The 23181-nt window shown below is 46.7% G+C and overlaps 1 protein-coding gene across 2 annotated transcripts in view; it reads right to left on the bottom strand.

Annotated features, from left to right (window-relative positions):
- RNASET2 (ribonuclease T2) overlaps positions 1–21137 on the bottom strand; it is a 72179-nt gene extending 51042 nt beyond the window's left edge. For both annotated transcript variants that reach the window (XM_040350643.1, XM_040350641.1), the window contains exons 1-2: positions 21029–21137; positions 3771–3869 (exon numbers count right to left, since the gene is read on the bottom strand). In XM_040350643.1, coding sequence (XP_040206577.1) covers positions 3771–3859 — 89 coding nt within the window. In that variant the 5' untranslated portion in view covers positions 3860–3869; positions 21029–21137. The remainder of the gene's footprint in view (positions 1–3770; positions 3870–21028) is intronic.
- Between the last annotated feature and the right edge of the window lie 2044 nt (positions 21138–23181).

Consider the following 23181-nt stretch of genomic DNA (forward strand, 5'->3'; position numbering starts at 1 on the left):
ATTCAAGAATTTTCTATGAAACAGTTAACATCAACTTCAATGTTGAGTCCATGAGGTTCATAACTCCTCAACGTATGTATCCACATCATTTCTGACCTTGAGATACTCCTGACCAGATCATTACCTCTCCAGTGGGCCCGGAATTTATCAATCCCTATGAATGTAGTACCTGCAGGGTTTTTATTGTGTACCAACAGGTAATGTTTTGAGACCGAATGATTCGGAAAGCCACTCAAAATATTCGTCAGATGCTCATTCAAACGTATATGTAGGGCCCGCTTGGTCCTCCCCACATACTGTAGCCCGCATGGGCATTGGAGAAGATAAATGACCCCCATCGTAGAGCACTTGATGAATGTGTCGATGGGGTAGCTAGTGGACGTACGGCTAGAGCAAAAACTTGTGGTCCTCTTAGGGGTGTTTTTGCTTTGCCCCTTTTTATACATATATTTTTGTTTTTAAACTTTTTTATATATATAAAAACTATTTTGTCATAATATCGTTCACTTAATTTAACACCTCTTATCTCCTTTGAGAGTGGTGTCACCTCAGTAGATTTTGCTATATCACCTAATGTGAATTATTTTACACTTGGTCACCTTTTTATATTTCATATTTTTTGTCATAATATATTTTTTTGGGTTAATACATTTTTTTGAGTAAGGCCCACTGCCTAAATTGATTCATGGCAGTTTGACCTTATGAATTTTTTACGGTGCTTTGTTCACTGTTATGTTAATATTTGAGCTTGATCTCTCTTACTGGAGTCTAAATCATGTTTATTATATGTCACTCATCTGTTTAGTCACCTAATATTATTTATAGTTATATTCAGTGTTGATGTTGTTACTTGATGACTGCAAGCCTGCTGCTATCCATGTTCCATCTGAACCTTTCAATTAGGTTGTTCGGCTAGCTGTATGGATGCCCCGATGGTGTTCTTTCAAGCCTGTAGCCCACTCGGTTTTCATAAGTAATCCATGCCTTAGAGAAATAGGATTAGGTTTTATTTCCTGTTTTTTATTCCTAAGATGCTTTTATTCCTCTTTGTAGTTTGTATTTATAGTGTGTCCATTATTAATCTATGCACCGCGGCACTATGTGCCTTATTGTATGAGTGCGGTCGCAGCCCTTACGTTTTCCCTGACTTAAGATGGCGGGCTTGCACTCGTCTTAAACATAGATTCGACACGCCTTTTTTGTGTATTTAACGCGGTGACGCGGCACGCACCCTCATTCCCGTGATCAAGTCTACTCGAAGACGAAACGTTGGGAGGTTGTCGTGCTGACGTCACCGCGTACTGAGGACGTGCCTCGTTTGTTTGCCGGCCGGCTACTCTATACTTGCTGTTTTAAAACGTCTTAATTGTAAGTGTTCTACTTACCTTATTTTATTAAAAATCCTGGCGGTACTTCACTATGAGAGTCTGTTATTTTTCATGTGACCTGGCTACCTGATCCCTGGATTTAAAGGACCTTTTGAGAACGCTTCTCTGCTGATTACCTTAACACACTATTATGCAATATTGATCCCTAGAGGGTCGTCTAGTTCCGGTAAGGGTCAGTGTGTTTTTTTCTGGTGGTGGTGCTCCATCTTCCCTTCACAGTGTCTGTCAATATTAGTCACTGGGAGTTAGCCAGAGTGTCTGTTCACCATACGTTTTTGCACTATTGTTTTCCTTGTTTTTCTTTTTTACTGGGTCGAGTCCTTTGAAGTTGGAGTTTCTACATCAATCTAGATTGGATCTTTCATTGGTTACATCGTGGATGGCTTATTTTGATCCTTGGGATCTATACTTCTGGTAAGGGTCAGCTTGAATGTGTTTACCCGGATACAGATCCAGCATTATCCACAAGAATTGATCCAGCATTATCCACAGAATTGAACTCATTTATTCTTTTTGGATTAATACACATTTGTTTCACCCTTGTCACATGTGTACACATATTGGGACTTTGTATTCAGTTGACCTTGTGGTCATCATTAAGAGGTGTCTCTAGCACAACTTTTTTATTTTTGTTTTTTATATGGTCACTTATATATTCATCTTTTTAGCGCAACTCCCATTCATTATTATCCGTTTTTATGTTGTATAACATTTTTGAGTTTGCTGCTGTTCTAGAACCTGTTTTTTTGGTATGCGCATTTTTTCACTTTCTATATTACATGAAATATTACTTTAAAGTAAATAATGCAAAAAAAAGTCCCAAAAAGGTGAGATTCAATTGAACAAATCAAAAAATGTAATTTTAAAAACAACAAAGTCCACGGAGTCAAAATCTAAACAAACTAGATTTCAGCAGCTGGAATTCAGGATTGATATACAGTATAAATCCACCAAACATCAGCAGTAAATATAATGCAGCTCTTCCACGATATCAGCATAAACATAAAAAGTTGTACAAAATGAATAAAAGTCAAGGTTACTCTTAGGCCCCGTACACACGACCGAACATGTCCGCTGAAACTGGTCCGACGGACCAGTTTCAGCAGACATGTTCGGTTGTGTGTACGGCCGAGGGGATCGGACAGTTTCCAGCGGACAAATGTTTCTTAGCATACTAAGAAACATGTCCGCTGGAAGCCTGTCCGTCGGACATGTTCGGTCGTCTGTACAGACTCACCGGACATGTCCGATCGGCCGAAAGCCCTCGCATGCGTCGACGTGATTCGGCGCATGCGTGGAAGCATTGACCTTCCAGGGCCGCGGGGACGGCGTGGACACGTCACCACGTATCGTGTCAGCGCGGATTTCTGTCTGATGGTGTGTACAACCATCAGACAGAAATCCGGCAGCGGACATGTCCGCTGAAAACGGTCCGGCGGACCGTTTTCAGCGGACAGATCCGCTGGTGTGTACGAGGCCCAACTCTTGGTCAGCAACTCATGGATCGCAATCTACCTGTAGGTGATGGGTAGACCTTTATCCTTCCATGCCCACCCCCGGAACTTAGACTGGAGAGGCGGCAGGGGCAACACCTACTAGTACCCACCCCCTTCCTCCTGCAGCTTCTGAAAGATACCCTTCTTTTTCTCCCTCCAACTAGCATTCAGTGGCTGTAAAAGAAAAGGAGATCTGTATCTCTAAATGTCGCCCCCGCCCCTCCTGTCATTGTTCCTTTTCTTCTGTCGGATGCTCAGCCCACCTGTGTGCTCCCCTGGTCCTAGGACTAGTTAGGCCGTACTAATTATTCTTTAAAAAAAATAAGGGCGCCAAACCCTGGTGATCTTTGATCTCTTTCATGTTGTTCAGGTAGATCTCCACCTCTCAAAAGGCTGCCTACCCCTGCTCTAACTTGTCTAGTGAGGTCCAATTATATCACACATGTGCTTCAACACCATGCAGCAGTGATCTTTATGAGTAAGCCCATCACCAACATTTAGTAGGCTTATATTGCACTCCGCATGCATTAGCCTGGGGCCACATCAAATACTTCTTCTCTCCCTTTACCAGCCAGAGCAAAGATAAAGGAGTAAGGTCTAAGGAGCGGATCTCACAAGTACCAGCAGATCTTGGCTTCCACACTCCCCAATCCTCATATCTGATATTCACATTATACATATCATATGGGGGAGAGTGTATAGTGCATAGTTGAAGCAAACAGGTGTTATATGTGGACTTCTCTAGACAAGTTGGAGTAGCTTGGACTTTTATTCGTTTTGCAATTTGTTTTTATGTTGTTCATGTTAATATTGTAAAAATGCTATAAATTATATTTACTGCAAACAAGTTACATTTGTTTTGCCATAAATGTTTATCTGATCTTACTTTGTAGGCAAGGAGTTATCCACGAAGCTGCTGTGTATAGCACACAGGCTGCAAGTGACCAACAAAATATATCGAAGAGAGTTTTCCATGTTGCAAAATCTAAAATAAAAAAAAAGGAAATACAAAACAAATTTAACAAAACAACAAAATTAAGCCAATTTGTTCTTCTGTGTTACTACCATAACAAAAACAATAAAAAAAAATTCTAAGGCCCCTTTCACACGATCAGACCGTTCAGGTCCGCCTGTCAGTTTTTACGACGGCCGCTCCATGCATGCCTATGAAGCTTCGGATGTCAGCGGAGACATGTCCACTGACAACTGACCCGATAAAATCGGACGGATGGCGATATGTCCCCATCCGTCCATGGCGGATCGGGTGAGATCTCAAGAAAACTGTCCGTTTTCATCAGATCTCCCCATAGAAGAAAGCGGAACTGCACAAGCCCCTCCCCACTCAGTGAGCAGAGACGGACTTGTCATCCGCCGGCTCAGCAGAGATCAGTGGACAGAGCTCCCGCTGAGCCGACGGGAGCAGGCAGACTCCGCCTGTGTGGAAGAGGCTTAAGGCCTCATGCACACTGGATGTTTTTACAGCAGCTGTTTTTGCCTTCAGAAGTTTTTTTCTACAGTCATTAACCACTTAAGGACCGCCTAACGCCGATATACGTCAGCAGAATGGCACGGCTGGGCACAGGCACTTACCTGTATGTTGCCTTTAAGAGCCCAGCCACGGGTCGCGCACGCAAACGACCCGGTCCGAAGCTCCGCTTCCGCATGACCCGCGGACCCGAACGCCGCCGGTGTCCCACGATCGGGTCACAGGAGCTGAAGAACGGGGAGAGGTGTATGTAAACACACCTTCCCCATTCTTCTGTGTGGCAGTGACACTGATCGTCTGTTCCCTGATATAGGGAACGACGATCAGTGACGTCACGCCTACAGCCACGCCCCCCCTACAGTAAGTATCACTCCCTTAGGGCCCACTTAACCCCTTATCGCCACCTAGTGGTTAACCCCTTCACTGTCATTGTAATTTTCACAGTAATCAGTGCATTTTTAAAGCACTTTTCGCTGTAAAAATTACAATGGTCCCAAAAATGTGTCAAGTGTCCGATGGGTCAGCCATAATGTCTCAGTCCTGAAAAAAAAACGCTGATCGCCGCCATTACTAGTAAAAAAAAAAAAGATTAATAAAAATGCCATAAAACAATCGCCTATTTTGTAAACGCTATAACTTTTGCGCAAACCAATCAATAAACGCTTATAGCGATTTTTTTCACCAAAAATAAGTAGAAGAATACGTATCGGCCTTAACGAAGGGAAAAAAAAGTTTTTTTTTAATATATATTTTTGGGGGATATTTATTATAGCAAAAAGTACAAAATATAGAATTTTTTTCAAAATTGTCGCTCTATTTTTTTTTTTCTAGCGCAAAAAACAAAAACCGCAGAGGTGATCAAATACCACCAAAAGAAAGCTCTATTTGTGGGGAAAAAAAGGACGCCAATTTTGTTTGGGAGCCACATCGCACGACCGCGCAATTGTCAGTTAAAGCGACGCAGTGCCGAATCGCAAAGAGGGGCAAGGTCCTTAACTTGAATAATGGTCCGGGTCTTAAGTGTTTTTTCAGCCATTTTCAGCTCTAAAAATGCTGATAATCATCCATAAACGATCAAAAACTTTTATCACCAGCATTTAACGTTTTGGATCCATTGAAAAAAAAAAAAAAAACAATGCGGAAAAACGCTATTGCAAAAACGTTGAAAAACTCACTGCAAAGCTACTGGCTTTTTATAACATTATTTTAATTGTCCAGTGTGCATGAGGCCTAATAATAAATGTTGGTGGTACAGTTCAAATGTGCGCAAATCCCATAACATCCGAATTTCAGACAGCAATTCGCTAGTTTCTGGGACCACAGTGAAAGCTGACAATTAATCTTGCAACCAAACAAAACATGTAGTGCACAGAAGAATTTTACAGAACGAAGGTTATATTTTATAATCTTAAAAGGGTTGTAAAGGTTTGTTTTTTATTTTCTAAATAGGTTCCTATAAGCTAGTGCATTGTTGGTTCACTTACCTTTTCCTTCGATTTCCCTTCAAATGTTTTTTCTGAATTTCTCACTTCCTGTTTCTCCTCAGTAAGCTTCCCCCCATCATCCAAGCCGTTCTGTGTTCACACTGTGTTCTTTAGTCCCAAGGTAGGGGGCGAGTACGCTGACTAACCCCCAGACAGAACAGCTCGGATGATGGGGGCAAGCTTACTGAGGAGGAACAGGAAGTGGGAAATTCAGACAAAGAAAAAAAACATTTAGAAGGGAAATCGAAGGAAAAGATAAGTGAACCAACAATGCACTAGCTTAACCACCAGCCCACCGTCATATGACGACGGGACGATGAGCCTCTCGTTCTGGGCGGACGTCATATGACGTTGCGCCTTCCCGAGCCACTAGGGGGCGTGCTCGCCCGCCGTGTCACTGGGAACCCGATGCGCATGCCTGGCGGCCGCGATGTCTGCCAGGCACCCGCGATTGCCCAGTAACTGACCAGGACCGTGGATCTGTGTGTGTAAACACACACAGATCCACGTCCTGTCAGGGAGAGGAGATCGATAGTGTGTCCCTTGTACATAGGGACACAGATCGGTCTCCTCCCCCACTCAGTCCCCTCCCCCCACAGTAAGAATCACTCCCTAGGGAACACATTAACCCCTTGATCGCCTCCTAGTGTTAACCTCTTCCCTGCCAGTCATATTTATACAGTAATCAATGCATTTTTGTGTCCCTGTGTGTACCAGTCTGGTGCTCGGCATTACCTGGCTCATCCTACAGTGGCATCTGATCCCGCTGGTGGCCACAGCAGCATCCTGACCATCCACCTTGCGGTGCCATGGTCCATGGAAAGCAGTGTTTTAAATCATGGAGACATGCTTTGTTCTTATAGCCAAGTGAGTTGCCAATTGTATTTAATAAAAACTGTGCTCATACTACTGTACTTAGTCTGGCGCTCTCTGCTGTTCCATTTTATTTTCTCAGAGGTCAGTTCACTCTTATGAGGAGCAACCAACCCTTTACATGGACTTTCTGGGGTTAAAAAGGAACCTATAGGTAATTTTATTTTGGCTTATTTTCTCTGCCTTTCCCTTGTTCACTGGTTGATGAGTATGACGCTTCTGTCCTGCGCCATTTGCTTGTTTTTGGTTTGTTTGTGTTGTAACGCAGCGGCTGGTGTGAACATACCCTAATGCCTCATACACACAACCGTTTTTTCCGTCGGGAAAACTGGCATGACAGCTTTTGGCAGGGAAAACTGGCCGTGTGTATGCTCCATCACAGTTTTCCCCAATGAGAAAACTGCGAAAAGAAAAGGAGGAGAACATGGCCCAGATTCACAGAGAACAAGGCGCACATTACGCCGCCGTAGAGCAAACACTGTACGTGATGCCAACGTAGCGCGGAGAGGCAAGCATTGCATTCAGCAAGCCAGTGCGCCCAACGCTGCGCCAGCGTGGCGTGGGTTTCGAAGGCGCACGCCGGCGTAGGTGGAAGTGGGCGTGAACCCATACAAATGAGACGTGACCGACCCCATGCAAATGATGGGCCGAGCACCAGACAGGTACGTATCACGAACTGCGCATGCGCCGTGACGTGGACGCATGCACAGCACCCCCCTGCGCCTGCTCACAACCACGCCGGCACAACTGCCTAAGCTACGTCGGATCACTGCGTACGCCGTGAACATAACGTACGCCCAGCCAGACACACGTCCAACGTACAATACGCCGGCTTGTGTTCCCTGGTGCAGACCTGTGCATGTCTGTTGCCGGGTTGCACCTCATTTATGGGGAATAACTTTACGCCGGACGAACAACTTACGCACATCTCGCGTAGCATGCGCCGGGCACATGCACGTTCGTGAATCGGCGTATTTCCCTCATTTGAATGGCTAATCAATGGGAGCAGCACCATGCGCCCAGCCCATATGTTCACCCACCCTACGCCGGTGTGTGCAAGCTACGTCAGCGGGGTGTTGCCTGTTTTTAGGCGCATGTTGGTTTGTGGGTCTGCCGCACACATACGCCGGCGCACATTTGCACTTACGTCAACGTAACGTGTTATACGTCGGCGGAAGTGCTTTGTGAATCTGGGCCCATGTTTTCTTTTTTTCCCCCTCCGGGACTCCCGGCTGACTTTTTCCCCATCAGGAAAACCGGTCGTGTGTATGCTTTTGAGGGGAAAAGGCGCATTCACAGAATCAAGTATGAGACGGGAGCGCTCGTTCTGGTAAAACTTGCTTTCGAAATGGATAGCACATTCGTCACGCTGCAACGGACTGAAAAGCACGAAAACTGAAAAGCGCAAATCATCTCTCAAACTTTTACTAACATGAGGATCAGCAAAAGCAGCCCAAAGGGCGGCACCGTTTGAATGGAACTTCTCCTTTATAGTCCCGTCGTACGTGGTGTATGTCACCGCGCATTGGACGGGTGGTATTTGGCCTGAACGTGTGTATGCAAGGCAGGCTTGAGAGGAATCCCGTCGGGAAAAAATTTGTTTTTTTTCCTGCCGAGAAAAACGGTTGTGTGTACTAGGCATTACTAGGCATTAAAAGAAGCACTGTAAATGCTTTTTAAACATAAAAGTTTATTTTTATTATTAATAAAAAAAAATAAAAAAACAGAAGTTCAGTACAAAGACTTTAGTTTCACATTCTTGTCAGCCGATACTGAGGACTTCTGTTCTAGTTTAACACAAAGAAAACTTGCTGACACGAACACATCACATGCACAAAAACCACAAGCAATGGAAGTAGATTTTCTTATTTCAGGAAATATGAGATACACACAGGACAGCATTGCAAATGCTAATGTATGTAATAAACATACCAAAAAAAAAAAAAAAAGACAAAAAAGTTCTAAAATGTACATTGCCCTTAGCTTCCAAAGGATTTCAACGATCATCTAGGTCAGTGATGGCTAAACGTTGGCACCCCAGATGTTTTGGAACTACATTTCCCATGATGCTCACCTACAGTGCATGAGCATCATGGGAAATGTAGTTCCTAGCATCTGGGGTGCCAAGGTTTGCCATCACTGATCTAGGTGTATTAATTGGCTTACCAAAATGGTTTAGCTTTCTGCTTGAAAGACGTTTCTTTTTATTCAGACAACAAATATGAAATATTACAGAATCAATTCGCAAGCTTGTTGCAATATCATCATCATCAGATATTCTGAGCAATATCCTACTACGTCTTGCATATAAAATCTGCGAAAGACAAAATCAGTGCTATACTGTAAGAAACCTTTCATATGGTGGATTCTGTTCCGATAAGCAGGGATCAGTTGATCGGAGAAGAGCGGATGGATGATACATTCGCATCCGCTCAGTTCCTGCTCTATGAGAGGCCAGGAGTAAAACAGACTTCGCTGTCCGTTTACATCTGACTAACTCCGATTCACTGTCCCTAAACGGAAGAGAACAGGTTCTGAGTGGACCTAACCGAACCTGGAGGTAGGTAGGTGTATACAGACACAAGTCCGTCTATACCTGCCTGTCTATAGGGATGAATGGACTTTCCGATCAGGTCTGCCTATCAGTTTTTAATGTGGACCTGATCACAACACCTGTGTGAAAGGGACCTAAAGGGACAGTAGGATTGTGCCCAGAGCCGCAAGATACAAATAGATTTCTTTCAGTAGACAGATGTTTTTACCTGAATGGTTGTATGGTATAGAACCCAATGTCTGTCACCAACAAACGTGTTATTACACAGGAAACCACTTAAAAGCACTAACCTAGGGTGTGACATTGTCACTTACAAGCCACAAGTGTCTCGCAGGGTCACCTATACTTAATAATGGTTACAGCTATTACCCAGATACATTTTTAAAGAGTAACTTGACCCCCCCAAAACCTCACTTCACATACTAATCTGCCGAGCGAATCTAGCATTATCTTGCTGCCATCTGCCAATCTGCTGCCACAGCCTGGGTCCTTCAGCACCATCTTCTTCAGAATCATTATCAAGCACCATTTGTCTCTTTTAGGTTCAGGCAGCTGGTTCCCGATGATGCAGTGCCAACTCTGCCCACCAACCGCTGTGTGTCCATGCCCCTGCAGCCTCTTGGGATGTGTGTCATAAATATCCCAGGAAGCAGGGATACATTATTCTAGCCTATTCTGCCTAGTGACACTGTCACTGATGGCTGTTCCCCGTGATCGGGGACGGTCATCAGTGACGTGTCACATGTAGCCATGCCCCCTAACAGTAAAAATCACTCCCTAGGGAACCCTTAACCCCTACAGTGCCACCTAGTGGTTAACCCCTTCACTGCCAGTGTCATTTTCACAGTAATCTGTTCATTTTTATAGCACTGATCGCTAGGGGTGCAACGGATCAAAAAACTCACGGTTCGGATCGTTCCTTGGATCAGAGTCTCGGATCATTTTTCGGATCAGCAAAAAAAAAAAAAAAAAAAAAAAAAGCAGCCTCGCCAGGGCGGAGGAAGTGAGAGGGCGGCTAGCAGGGGTGGATCTCCTTTCCCAGCCACCCCAAGGCCAGGTTCCGCAATGCACCCCCTCCGCACCAACCGAAACACCCCCCCCCCAAATTAACGGAGAATGGCAATTGGATGGCAGAGGCGGCACGGTTAGTTCAAATATTTTTTGTTTCTTTTCTTTTTGTAGCTTGTAGTTTACTTTTTTCATTTTTTGTTTAATTTTCTTATTATTTTTAATATTTTTCTTATTCTTTATTTTAATTACTTTTTTATTTTATTCATTTTAATTATTATTTCTTATAATTTTATTTAAAAAAATCACTTAACTTTATTGCTATCACACAGGAGAAAACAATTCCCTGTGTGATAGCAATTGGAGGTGACAGGTTCTCTTTATTGACCCTCTCACCTTCAAAAACAGGAGTCCTAGCACTGTGCTAGAACTCCTGTCACAGCTGATAAGGGAAGAGCACAGCTCACCCCTCTCACTGTGTACATAGGTGGCAGGGACAGGAGACAGACTCAGCGGCCGGTGGAGGAGGAGGGGAGGATGACGGAGTCCCGAAGACAGAGCCAGCCCAGAGATGTATGTGGGGGGGGGGGGGGGGGGATAGAACGGGCGGCAAAACACATTCTCTGCTAGAAAGCAACTCACCGCCCGTATGTTGAAACTGTCTCCGCTCTGCTCGCACACAGCCCCGCCTCCTCCTAACCCCACGCTGTGATAGACAGAATACACCCCAGCATTGGACCCTCATTCTGTCTATCACAGCATGGTTAGGAGCAGGCAGGGCTGTGTGCGAGCAGAGCGGAGACAGTTTCAATGTGTGTTTTACCGCTCTGCAATCCCGCGGCACACCACGGATCACGTGTGTGCCGATCCGAAGTCATTGATCCGTGCGGATCACGGATCAATGACTATCCGTTGCACCACTACTGATCCCTGTAAAATTGACAATGTGACACAAAAATGTGTCAAAAGTGTCCGCCAAAATGTCGCAGTCATGATGAAAAAAATTAAAAATAAATCACTGCTCGCCGCCATTACTAGCAAAAAAAAATGATTTATAAAAATTACATAAAACGATCCCCTGTTTTGTAGACGCTATTACTTTTGCACAAACCAATCAAAAAAAGCTTATTGCGATTTTTATTACCAAAAATATATAGAGGAATACGTAACGGCCTAAACTGAGGAAAAAAATAGATTTTTAATAAATTTGGATTTAGTACTAATGGTGAAACAGCTTGTTGTAATGACATTCTACATAAAAAAATGTGTATGTGATGTCTTGTGTTAGAGGCAAGACATACAAATTATCATAATGGATGACTATAAATATACACATAGGAGGCTTTGTGCATCCAAAATAGGGCAGTATAGCATGGGGAGCAGTGTGCGGTACACTGCACACAGGGATAAGCATTGTGGGGGATTTGCTGTATAGGAAAAAGCAGTGGGAAAAGTGTCCGGATCCTGTGTTGGCAAAATATATATATATATATACACACACACACACACACACACACATACAGTATATACACATACATACACACACACACACACAGTATATAGGATTTTTTTAACTTACTGTAAAAATCTTTTTCTCTTGTTGCCTTGGAGGACACCGCACCCAACCATCTGATTTTGCTGAACTCTGAGGCCTTGTACAGACGACCAGACATGTCCGATGAAAACGGTCCGCGGACGGTTTTCATCGGACATGTCTGCTGGGAGGTTTTGGTCTGATGTGTGTACACACCATCAGACCAAAATCCCAGCGGACAGAGAACGCAGTGACGTATACGACACCGACGTTCTCTGACGCGGAAGTTCAATGCTTCCACGCATGCGTCTAATCAATTCGACGCATGCGTGGGATTTCGGTCCGCTGGTTAGACGTACTAACCTATAGTAACCTTTAGCGCTTAATATGCACTACTAACACTTCTTAATATAATAAAATAATTACGGGCTTTGCACCTGTCTAAATCTGCCTTTGAGGACCAATTAAAGAAGAGATACACGCATACTAAAACAATATGGACCTTTAGACACACCCAACTTTGCTGTGATTGGCTGCAACACAGCGTGATTTTAAATACACATCTACTCTGCGGAGATTAATAGATTTTTACACATTAAAATAATCTATTTTGTTTATTTGAATCATGTAGTACTGATCTTTCTGTCTATATATGACAAGAAGATCTATTACACTACGTTTCTACGTTGTTTTCCAGTTCCATTAAAGTGCAGTATATCGGTTTCATATTCTCTTTTGTAAACCCTTGAACAACACAGCGGACGTCTAGCCTTCCTTCCAGTTCGTGCTGCACCTATCAGGACCAGGGGAGGTACGATCGTAACCAATAGCTGTAGTTGATAGGGTATAAAGAGAGAGAGACAGCGCTGTATAGCCACGCCCTCTGTCGAAGTCGGAAGTGACGAAACGCGTCAGGGCGTGGCTACAACGGCGCAACAAGGAAGTGACTCTGCGTTCCACAGCTAACCAGCCAGATCTCACTGTATTACTAGCGCTACAAGCACTCGTGTGGCCCCCTGGTGCACAAAGGACGGCGGTGAACCCAGTCTCGTTTTTCTTAGATGTTCATTTACAATTATTTTCCTGTACGGGCATCATTAGTGGGAGTCTCTTTTCCTAACTACTGTGGGGGTTACTAGTTAAAGGCATATTACACTATTTTGTGTTTTTTGTTTCCATGTACCCTCACTGAGATTATTCGTTACATTTATTTGAAAAATTGTGGATGGTGTGTCCTATAAGGAAAACAGCAACACGCATCTCTTTTCCTGTTGTGGTAAGCCTGCACCCCGGAGGGGGGAGTAACCCACATTTTTTGGTGAATCTCTAATTGGTGTAGGGTGCACTAACACCTTTTTTTGATCATCTAACACATCACCACCTATTTTTCTTATTAAGCTCTATATGGGGCTGCTTTTAAACACTAACAAACGCTGTTTTATCATTTGAACCACAGTTTCTTATATATTTGATACTTTGTTTTAAACAGATAACTTTGCCAGTTTACAGACATTCTCCATTTTTCTGTTTCAATTGTTTTTTTGAACGTTTTTTGAAGAAGAGTAAAGGGTAAACATTACAAAGCAGAGCAGCAAACAATCCTTGCTAAGCTCTGTACGTTCATAACATAAATACATACTAGAAAGAGAAAAATGATAAAAGAGGGGACGTAGCAGAGCCATGGCAAAGAGGAGGAACGGACCGTGGTCTCCCCCATAATCCCTACAAAGAGGGAGATCAAATATATGATAAATAGCTACTTAAAAGCGGTGTTCCACCCACAATTTTTTAAAGTCAGCAGCTACAAACACTGTAGCTGCTGACTTTTAATAAGGACACTTACCTGTCCAGGGTGCCCACAATGACAGCACTCTGAGGCTGATCCGTCCATCGGATCGGGTCCCGGCACTGCCATTCTAACTAAGGTAAACAGGCAGTGGAGCCGTGCGGCTTCACTGCCCGTTTCCTACTGCGCATGCACGAGTCGCGGGGCACTTTGTGAATGGGCGGCTGTCTTCTGGGACACACACAGGTCCCAGAAGACAGTGCACCCCATTTCCCAGGAGGCAACGCGAGGACGAGGAGCACAGCAGACTAGAAGGTAGGCAGATTAGGACAACTGCCTAGCAACGGGCTCTTTCAGGCAAGCAAAAACATTTTTTTTAACAAAATGTTTTTTATTACATTTAAAGGAAACTACTAATGTGATTTTTTTTTAGGGTGAACCTCCGCTTTAACTTGGCCCCATAATGCCCTAAGGAATGAAGGCCATCAAAGAGACAGCTTGTCGGGTCCGCCTGTGATATACATAGAGACAATGATATTTAAGGCCGCGTACACATGATCGGTTAAACCGATGAGAACGGTCTGATGGACCGTTGTCATCGGTCCAAACCGTTTGTGTGTGGGCGCCATCGGTTATTTATCCATCGGTTAAAAAAAAGCCAACTTGTTTTAAATTTAACCGATGGATTCCTAACCGATAGTTAAAAAACGATCGTTTATAGGCACAACCATCGGTTAAAAATCCATGCATGCTCAGAATCAATTTGACGCATGCTTGGAAGCATTGAACTTCGTTTTTTTCAGCACGTCGTGTTTTACGTCACCGCGTTCTGACACGATCGGGTTTTTAACCAATGGTGTGTAGGCACGACTGACCATCAGTCAGCTTCATTGGTTAACCGATGGAAACGGTCCATCAGACCGTTCTCATCGGATGGACCGATCGCGTGTACAGGGCTTTACACATCAAAGGTTCTTGACCTTTATGAAGAGATCAGATTAATAAGACAATTAACTTATGTTATATATTTCAACTGCTCTCTACATTGTCATACAACTTTTGGTCATTTATGAGGGAGACTACTCCCCATTACTGACAATTTGTTGAACATAGGTAAGAAAGAATAAAAAAAGAAGGGGGGGGGCGGTCACAGGACCGACGGTGAAAGTAAGGCCCCTTTCAGACGTCCGCTCCGCCTGTCCGTTATTACAAGTCCGTTAACGGACTTGTAATACATCCCTAAGGGATCGCGTCCGTCGGGATCCGGTTTTCGGATGGAAGAAAACCCTATTTTTCTTCCGTACGGCGGAACGGAACTGATGCAGACGGACAGACGGTCCGTCTACATCCGGTTCCCCATAGGGCAGAGCGGAGCTGAGACAGGGCGGTCCCTGCACTGTGTGCGGGGACCGCCCGATCCGCCGACAGCTCAGCGGGGATACCCGCTGAGCCGACGGAGACACACGGAGCGGACCCAGAAACGGTCCGCTCCGTGTGAAAGAGCCCTAAGAGAAAAGGAGTAAAGAAAGGACAAAAAGGAGAAGGCGAGTCCGTTCGGGATCTACCACCAAGTGTTCCTGGAGTTTGGGATCTGCAAGTAGACGTTATCGAAGAGGGGTTGTTTGTTTCACTAGACACTCACAATTTTTTCATTTAACATGATCCACGTGAGTTTATGTTTCATTAAAGAGGAAGTAAACCCTTATGGGTTTACTTCCTCTTTATTCCCCTGCAAAGTAAAAGCATAATGGGCTAGTATGCATCGCATACTAGCCCATTATGTGTCATTTACCTGCAAACGAAGCCTGCGATGTCCGGAATGCCCCCACTGGTGGAAGCATCCATCTTTGCCCCTCTTCCTTCTGGAGCCATGGACTCTGGCTCTGTGATTGGCCGGAGCCGCGTGACGTAATTCCCACACATGCGTGGGAGCCGCCAGTCAGGGCACGCGCTGGGGAAGAAACGGCGCGGAGGGCCATTTCTTCACTGCGCATGCGCCGATGACCTCATTGGCGCACTACAAGGTAAATATCTCCTAAGCGGCGCACGTTTAGGAGATATTTTCAGTACATATAGGTAAACCTTATTATAGGCTTACCCAGGGCTCGACAAACCCTGGGCGCCAGGTCGCATTTGCGACCAGAATTAGCGACCTGGCGCCTAGGGCGGCACAGCTGGGGTATCCTATCTCCATGCAAGCCCCCCCACCCCCCGGCGTGATGACGTTGGGCCGCGCCAGCCGGTAATTGAGGCCTTCTGTCGTTTTTGTTTCAAAATGGATAATCCCCTTAAACAAGATATAATCCGTTATTTTAAATGGGAACTGGGGATGCACATTTTGTGAAGTGACAGGCTTTTTCTGTTTTGCGTACTAGGCACATAAATACTAGTAATAAATGCTACTAAGAAGAAAAAAAAAGGAAGAACAGAAGTAAAGAAAGATCAGATTGGTAAATCCAACATGACAAGAAACAAAAGGGAAGTAAAAAAGGAAGTAGATACTGCATTATTATGTATAATTCCACTTTAGTCCAGCTCCAGATTGATTGCATTTACTCTGTACACCTGCCTGTAGTAACAGCTCTCTTGTGTTACAACAGAAATGTAGGAAAAAAATGGCTTTGGATATAGGATTCGTAAAAGGATCTTGACCTAAAATGATAAAATCTCTATCATAAGATGTTTGCCTAACATGGTTATAGAGGTAGAAATCTAAGTTCATATTCCCGATATGATAAGTACCATCTACTTGTATGAGAAAGTGTCCTGTTCTCTTTGTATTGCTTCCTTTGTATGAAATCCTTGGTGTTCCTCCCAGTTCCTCTGCTTTCCTAATAAAAACTGACCACACTAAGCAGGAGAACACAGCGTGGTCAGTTCTCTGGTTGTGTTAGGAACTCAGCCTGCTCTCCTCCAATGAGAAGACTTGTTCTGACAAGCATCCCCTGCACAGCCATTCACTGGGAAACTCAATGTGCCGCCGTTTCTCCTCCCCCAGCTCTTATGCAGCTGAGAACAGAGAGAATGTAATCCAGGGCTCGACAAAATATGGGCGCCAGGTCGCAATTGCGACAAGAAATTGTGAACTGGCACCCGCCGGTAATTGAGGCCACGGCTTTGCGGCCTACAAGGTTGCGGCCTCAATTACCGATCGCGAGGTTGGGGTGCACGGAGGCACAGGATCCTGTGTCTCCGTGCGCCCCCACCTCCCACGCCGCGCGATCGCAGCGTGCCCGTGACAGCCGGTAATTGAGGCCAGGGCTTTGCAGCCTTGTGAAGTCCCAAGCTTCCTTCTGTGACCTGGCGCAATCTGGTGGTGGCCGTTGGCATTACAAGTAAAACCAGTTCTAATGTGTAAATTTTCACTGCCATCTCCTTCTCTCTAATTAGAACCCCCAAACATTATATATATATTTTTTTCTAACACCCTAGAGAATAAAATGGCGATCGTTGCAATACTTTCTGTCACGATGTATTTGCGCAGCGGTCTTACAAGCGCACTTTTTTTGGGGAAAAATACACTTTTTTTAATTAAAAAAATAAGGCAACAGTAAAGTTATCCCAATTTTTTTTTATATTGTGAAAGATAATGTTATGCCGAGTAAATTCATACCCAACATGTCACGCTTCAAAATTGCGTCCGCTCGTGGAATGGTGACAAACGTTTACCCTTTAAAATCTCCATAGGCGACGTTTAAAAAAATTCTACAGGTTGCATGTTTTGAGTTACAGAGGAGGTCTTGAATTATTGCTCTCGCTCTAACGATCGCGGCTATACCTCACGTGTGGTTTGAACACAGTTTTCATATGCGGGCGCTACTCACGTATGCGTTTGCTTCTGCACACGAGCTCGGCGAGACGGGGCGCGTTCCTGGCTTCTAACGTTTTTAGCTGGCTCCTAGATTCCAAGCAAATTTGTCAAGCCCTGCTCCAAGGATCAAGGCAGAGAAGGTGGCCATCAAATGCAGCCTCGCCAGCGGCCATCAAATGCAGCCTCGCCAGCGGCCATCAAATGCAGCCTCGCCAGCGGCCATCAAATGCAGCCTCGCCAGCGGCCATCAAATGAAGCCTCGCCAGCGGCCATCAAATGAAGCCTCGCCAGCGGCCATCAAATGAAGCCTCGCCAGCGGCCATCAAATGAAGCCTCGCCAGCGGCCATCAAATGAAGCCTCGCCAGCGGCCATCAAATGAAGCCTCGCCAGCGGCCATCAAATGAAGCCTCGCCAGCGGCCATCAAATGAAGCCTCGCCAGCGGCCATCAAATGAAGCCTCGCCAGTGGCCATCATCGAATGTTTGCTTGCTTCCATTCATTCATTTGGGAGTCGGGACACAGTCACATTTCTCCGCCACCCGTGAGCCTCTGACACCATGTGCGAATGGAGCTCCGGCTGCCTGCTGATGCTGAGACTTAGTTGCTTGCTGCAGGGAGAAGAGAGTAGGGTTGTCCCGATACCGATACTAGTATCGGTATCGGGACCGATACCGAGTATTTGCGGGAGTACTCGTACTCCCGCAAATACCCCCGATACCAAAATAGAATACTTCCCCCCCCCCCGCCGCCGCCGCAAGCGCCGAACGAATCCCGCCGCTAAAGCCGCATCTCGCCACATCTGGCCGCATCCCTGCTTGGTTACCACGGGCGGGGAAGATTACAGCATTCATTTGAATAGCTGTAGTCTTTCCCGCGGCGCAGCGTAGAGACACTCCCCTTGCTCGGGTGAATTGTCCAATCCCGAGCAAGGGGGAGTGTCTATACGCAGCGTGAGAGACTACAGCTATTCAAAGCTGTGATGGCGCGGCAGCATGTACGGTAAGGGGGGGACATGGCTGATTTTTTTGGGGGGGGACATGGCTGGTATGGGGAGGACATTGCTGCATATGGGGGGGGGGGGCATGGCTGGTATGGGGAGGACATTGCTGCACATGGGGGGGGGGACATGGCTGGTATGGGGAGGACATTGCTGCATATGGGGGGGGGGACATGGCTGGTATGGGGAGGACATTGCTGCATATGGGGGGGGGACATGGCTGGTATGGGGAGGACATTGCTGCATATGGGGGGGGGGGGGCATGGCTGGTATGGGGAGGACATTGCTGCACATGGGGGGGGACATGGCTGCTATGGGGAGGACATTGCTGCATATGGGGGGGGGGACATGGCTGGTATGGGGAGGACATTGCTGCATATGGGGGGGACATGGCTGGTATGGGGAGGACATTGCTGCATATGGGGGGGACATGGCTGGTATGGGGAGGACATTGCTGCATATGGGGGGGACATGGCTGGTATGGGGAGGACATTGCTGCATATGGGGGGGGGACATGGCTGGTATGGGGAGGACATTGCTGCATATGGGGGGGACATGGCTGGTATGGGGAGGACATTGCTGCATATGGGGGGGGGGGACATGGCTGGTATGGGGAGGACATTGCTGCATATGGGGGGGGGGGGACATGGCTGGTATGGGGAGGACATTGCTGCATATGGGGGGGGACATGGCTGGTATGGGGAGGACATTGCTGCATATGGGGGGGACATGGCTGGTATGGGGAGGACATTGCTGCATATGGGGGGGGACATGGCTGGTATGGGGAGGACATTGCTGCATATGGGGGGGACATGGCTGGTATGGGGAGGACATTGCTGCATATGGGGGGGGGGGCATGGCTGGTATGGGGAGGACATTGCTGCATATGGGGGGGGACATGGCTGGTATGGGGAGGACATTGCTGCATATGGGGGGGGGGCATGGCTGGTATGGGGAGGACATTGCTGCATATGGGGGGGGACATGGCTGGTATGGGGAGGACATTGCTGCATATGGGGGGGGACATGGCTGGTATGGGGAGGACATGGCTGCATTTGTGGGGGGACATGGCTGCATGTGGGGACACATTTAAAAAAAGTATCGGTATTCGGTATCGGCGACTACTTGAAAAAAAGTATCGGTACTTGTACTCAGTCCTAAAAAAGTGGTATCGGGACAACCCTAGAAGAGAGTAGCAACACCAGTGGCCAGGCGCCCTAGGCGGCTGCCTAGTTTGCCTTGTAGTAGCACCGGCCCTGGGCGCATGGATCTGATTGCTGCACTGTGCCTACATTCAGAGCTGTGCACCTGTTACTGCCAATCTATGGCAAAAAAAAAATGCAAGTCTGTTTACACCCCTCTACCAAAAGATCTACTAGATGTCCATGAAAAAAGGGAGCTAAACACAGTCACATCCATCCATCCTACTCCAATGCATTCAATTCTATGCATTAAGGGGAAAAGCCTTCTGTGTGCAGCAGCCCCCCTAACACTTACCTGAGGTCCCTCTAGTTCCAGCGATGTTGCACGAGTGTCTCGGCTGCCCGGACTCCCCACCTCATTGGCCAAGACAACAGCACAGCGCCATTGGCTCCCGCTGCTGTCAATCAAAGTCAGTCAGCCAATGAGTAGAGAAAGGGGGTGGGGCCGGGCTGTGGCTCAATGTCTGAATGGACACAGGGAGCTGTGGCTCGGCTCGAGTGCCCCCATAGCAGAGTGCTTACTGTGGGGGGCACTCCATAGGAAGGAGGGGGCCAGGAAAACCAAAGAGGAGGATTGGGGCTGCTCTGTGCAAATCCATTTCACAGGGCAGGTAAGTATAACATGTTTATTATTTTTAACGGGAAAAAATAAATTAGACTTTACATTTACTTTAAAATAGAATTTCAAGCAAACCCTTACTACTATTAAAATGCTCTCTGCCCCTCCCAACACCTATTCTGACTAACTTGTGTACGAAGGATCTGTATACTTACAGTACCTGTTTTCAGGTTGTTCCAGTCATGTGATCTCTCCTGTGTCAGCCAACTATGGCAGGAATGCCTGGAACAACAATGTCACCCATGGGCTCCTATGGCTCATCCATTGTTGGCTCTTCCTCTTCTCCCCTGCAGCCAGTGCTGACTGACACAGGGGGGGGATCACATGACTGGACCGGAATGGGCTGAAAATAGGTAAGTATACAGATCTTTCTTTCACAGGTTGGTTAGAATAGATTTTAGGAGGGGCGAGGGAGCATTTGTAAGATTAGTTAGACTTTGCCTGGAATTCTACTTTAAGAAAATCCCCCATAACAGTTTATTCACACTGGACTGCTTCTGATCACCAGAATGAAAGAGATTATGTTGGGGATCTGATCCAATCTTCATAGAAAAACAATGAGCGCCTGTCATTTATCTCCCAATGTACTAAACAGGTCTAGTCTCTGTACATTGGTATCTTCTTATCGCACTGGAGAGGAATCCATTCAATCTGCTACATATGATTTCCCATCACCTTCCCTCATTACATACACTCTTTATGAAGTATACGGATTCCTCCCCCAGTGTACATACATGGGAATGGGAGGATTCTCAGCACTCAATAACAACCTACCGCTCCTTTACTTACCCCTCTCCCGGTATTCATACGAAGCCCAAGTGATCTTCTCCAACAACAATCAGAACAATCCAGGAACTTGTCGAGCCGGAGCCTAGCCCCGCCCATAAACACACACTTCCTCTTTGGTTGGATGGACGGCTCCTCTCAGCAAAGGGTACTTTGCTGCCACCTGCTGCTGCTTTATAGGCATAACACGTCTATAATAAACCCCCTACGGAGAGAGGTGGCCGGTGAAGCACATGAGGAGCGCAATGATTAGACAATCGTGAGGACTGGCTGGTTTCACTACCTATTTGGTCTAAGCACGAGGGCGAAGGTCTCCAAACTTGTATGTACAAAAGTGACATGAAATATTTTACTAGTTCTTATGGGCTGCAAAAAAAACTTTTTAGAAATAGATTAATACATTTTGTATGAATTAATGATACCCTTACAACCAGGAATATCCAGCCGAGTCCTCCTTAAAGCGGATGTGCCATGGGGAAAAAATATTAAAAGCCAGCAGCTACAAATACTGCAGCTGCTGACTTTTAATATTAGGACACTTACCTGTCCTGGAGTCCAGCGCTGATCGCAGCAGAGCACGAGCGATCGCTCGTCTCTCTGCTGCTCCCCCCGCCATCCACGCTGAGGGAACCAGGAAGTGAAGCGCTGCGGCTTCACTGCCCGGTTCCCTACGGCGCATGCGCGAGCCGCGCTGCGCCCGCCGATTGGCTCACACGCTGTGTGCTGGGAGCCGAGTTTTCCCAGCACACAACGGGCGACAGACGGGAAGTCAGAAAAACCCGTCTTTCGCCCGTAGCGTGTGGCCGGAAGTGGGTGCAAATACCTGTCTTTAGACAGGTATCTGCACCCCCCTCCCCCCTGAAAGGTGTCAAATGTGACACCGGAGGGGGGGCGGGTTCCGATCAGCGGGACTCCACTTTAGGGTGGAGAACCGCTTTAAGGCCCCTTTCACATTGGGGCGTTTTTCATGCGGTACAGCGCTAAAAATAGCGCTGCTATACCCCATGAAAAATCATGCCCTGTAGTCTTCAATGTGAAAGACCGAAGGCTTTCACACTGAAGTGGTGCGCTAGCAGGAACGCTCCAAAAGTCCTGCTAGCCGCATCTTTACCGCAGTATAGGAGCGGTGTGTTCACAGCTCCTATACCGCGCCTTCCCATTGAAATCAATGGGAAAGCGCGGTAATACCGCGGTATTAACCCTTTTTCGGCCGCTAGCGGGGGTTAAAACCTCACCGCTAGCGCCTGAATATAGCGGTAAACGCGATGGTATAGCCGCGCTACAAATAGCGGGGCTATACCGTCACCGCGCCTCGACGCTGCAATGTGAAAGCAGCCTAATACAGAAATGTCTATCAGAGCCCCCTTTACATTCAAAAGTGCCCATCAGAGTCCCCCTTACACCCAGGAGTGTCTAGAGTCCCCCTTTTATGTGCCCGTTAGAGTCCTCCTTACATCCAGGAGTGCCCACTAGAGTCCCCCCTTTCAGGTGTGCCCAATTTAGGGTGCCCACGTGTCCAGGATTGCCCGGTACTATCCTGCCATTTATGTCCCAGGTCCCAGGCACCTTCATTCCGGGACAATACAGTGTCCCGAATAAAATAGAGGACACAGCCAGTGCAGCCACCCTACTAAATACATTTCCAGGACTGGTTGCTAGGGCCAGGCCCCGCCTGGTGTCTAGCAACCAGTGATGTCACAGACTATCAGACAGGCTGTGAGCGAAGCCTGCACCTGTGCTGCACAACTCTGCACCTACCTCGGCACCCCCCACCCCTCCTCCTCCAGCGGCATTTGACGGGGACTGGTGTGATCTTTACTCTTCAGTGTCAGCCCACCCGCCGTGCTGCCTTGTTAGCCCGCCCGGTGCTAGTTGTGTCAGCACACCTGGTGTCTAGGATGTGTCCGACTGCTGCTACTGCTAAAGTGGATTGTGGAGGGTGTCCGGCGTCCGTCGATGACATGAGTCTGCTGGCTGACAGAAGAAGTGGCAGAGCATGCAGTGTCCAGACTCCAGTCCAGGGATGGACTGGCCATTGGGACTACAGGGAGTTTCCCGGTGGGCCGATGGCTCAGTGGGCTGGCTTCAGTGACAGCGGACCGCTGCCCCCCCCCCCCCCACTCAGCTCCTCTGTCTTTCCCTTTCCGCAGCGCTCA

The sequence above is a fragment of the Rana temporaria genome, chromosome 4, assembly GCF_905171775.1.
Source record: "Rana temporaria chromosome 4, aRanTem1.1, whole genome shotgun sequence".
Taxonomy (NCBI): Eukaryota; Metazoa; Chordata; class Amphibia; order Anura; family Ranidae; genus Rana; species Rana temporaria.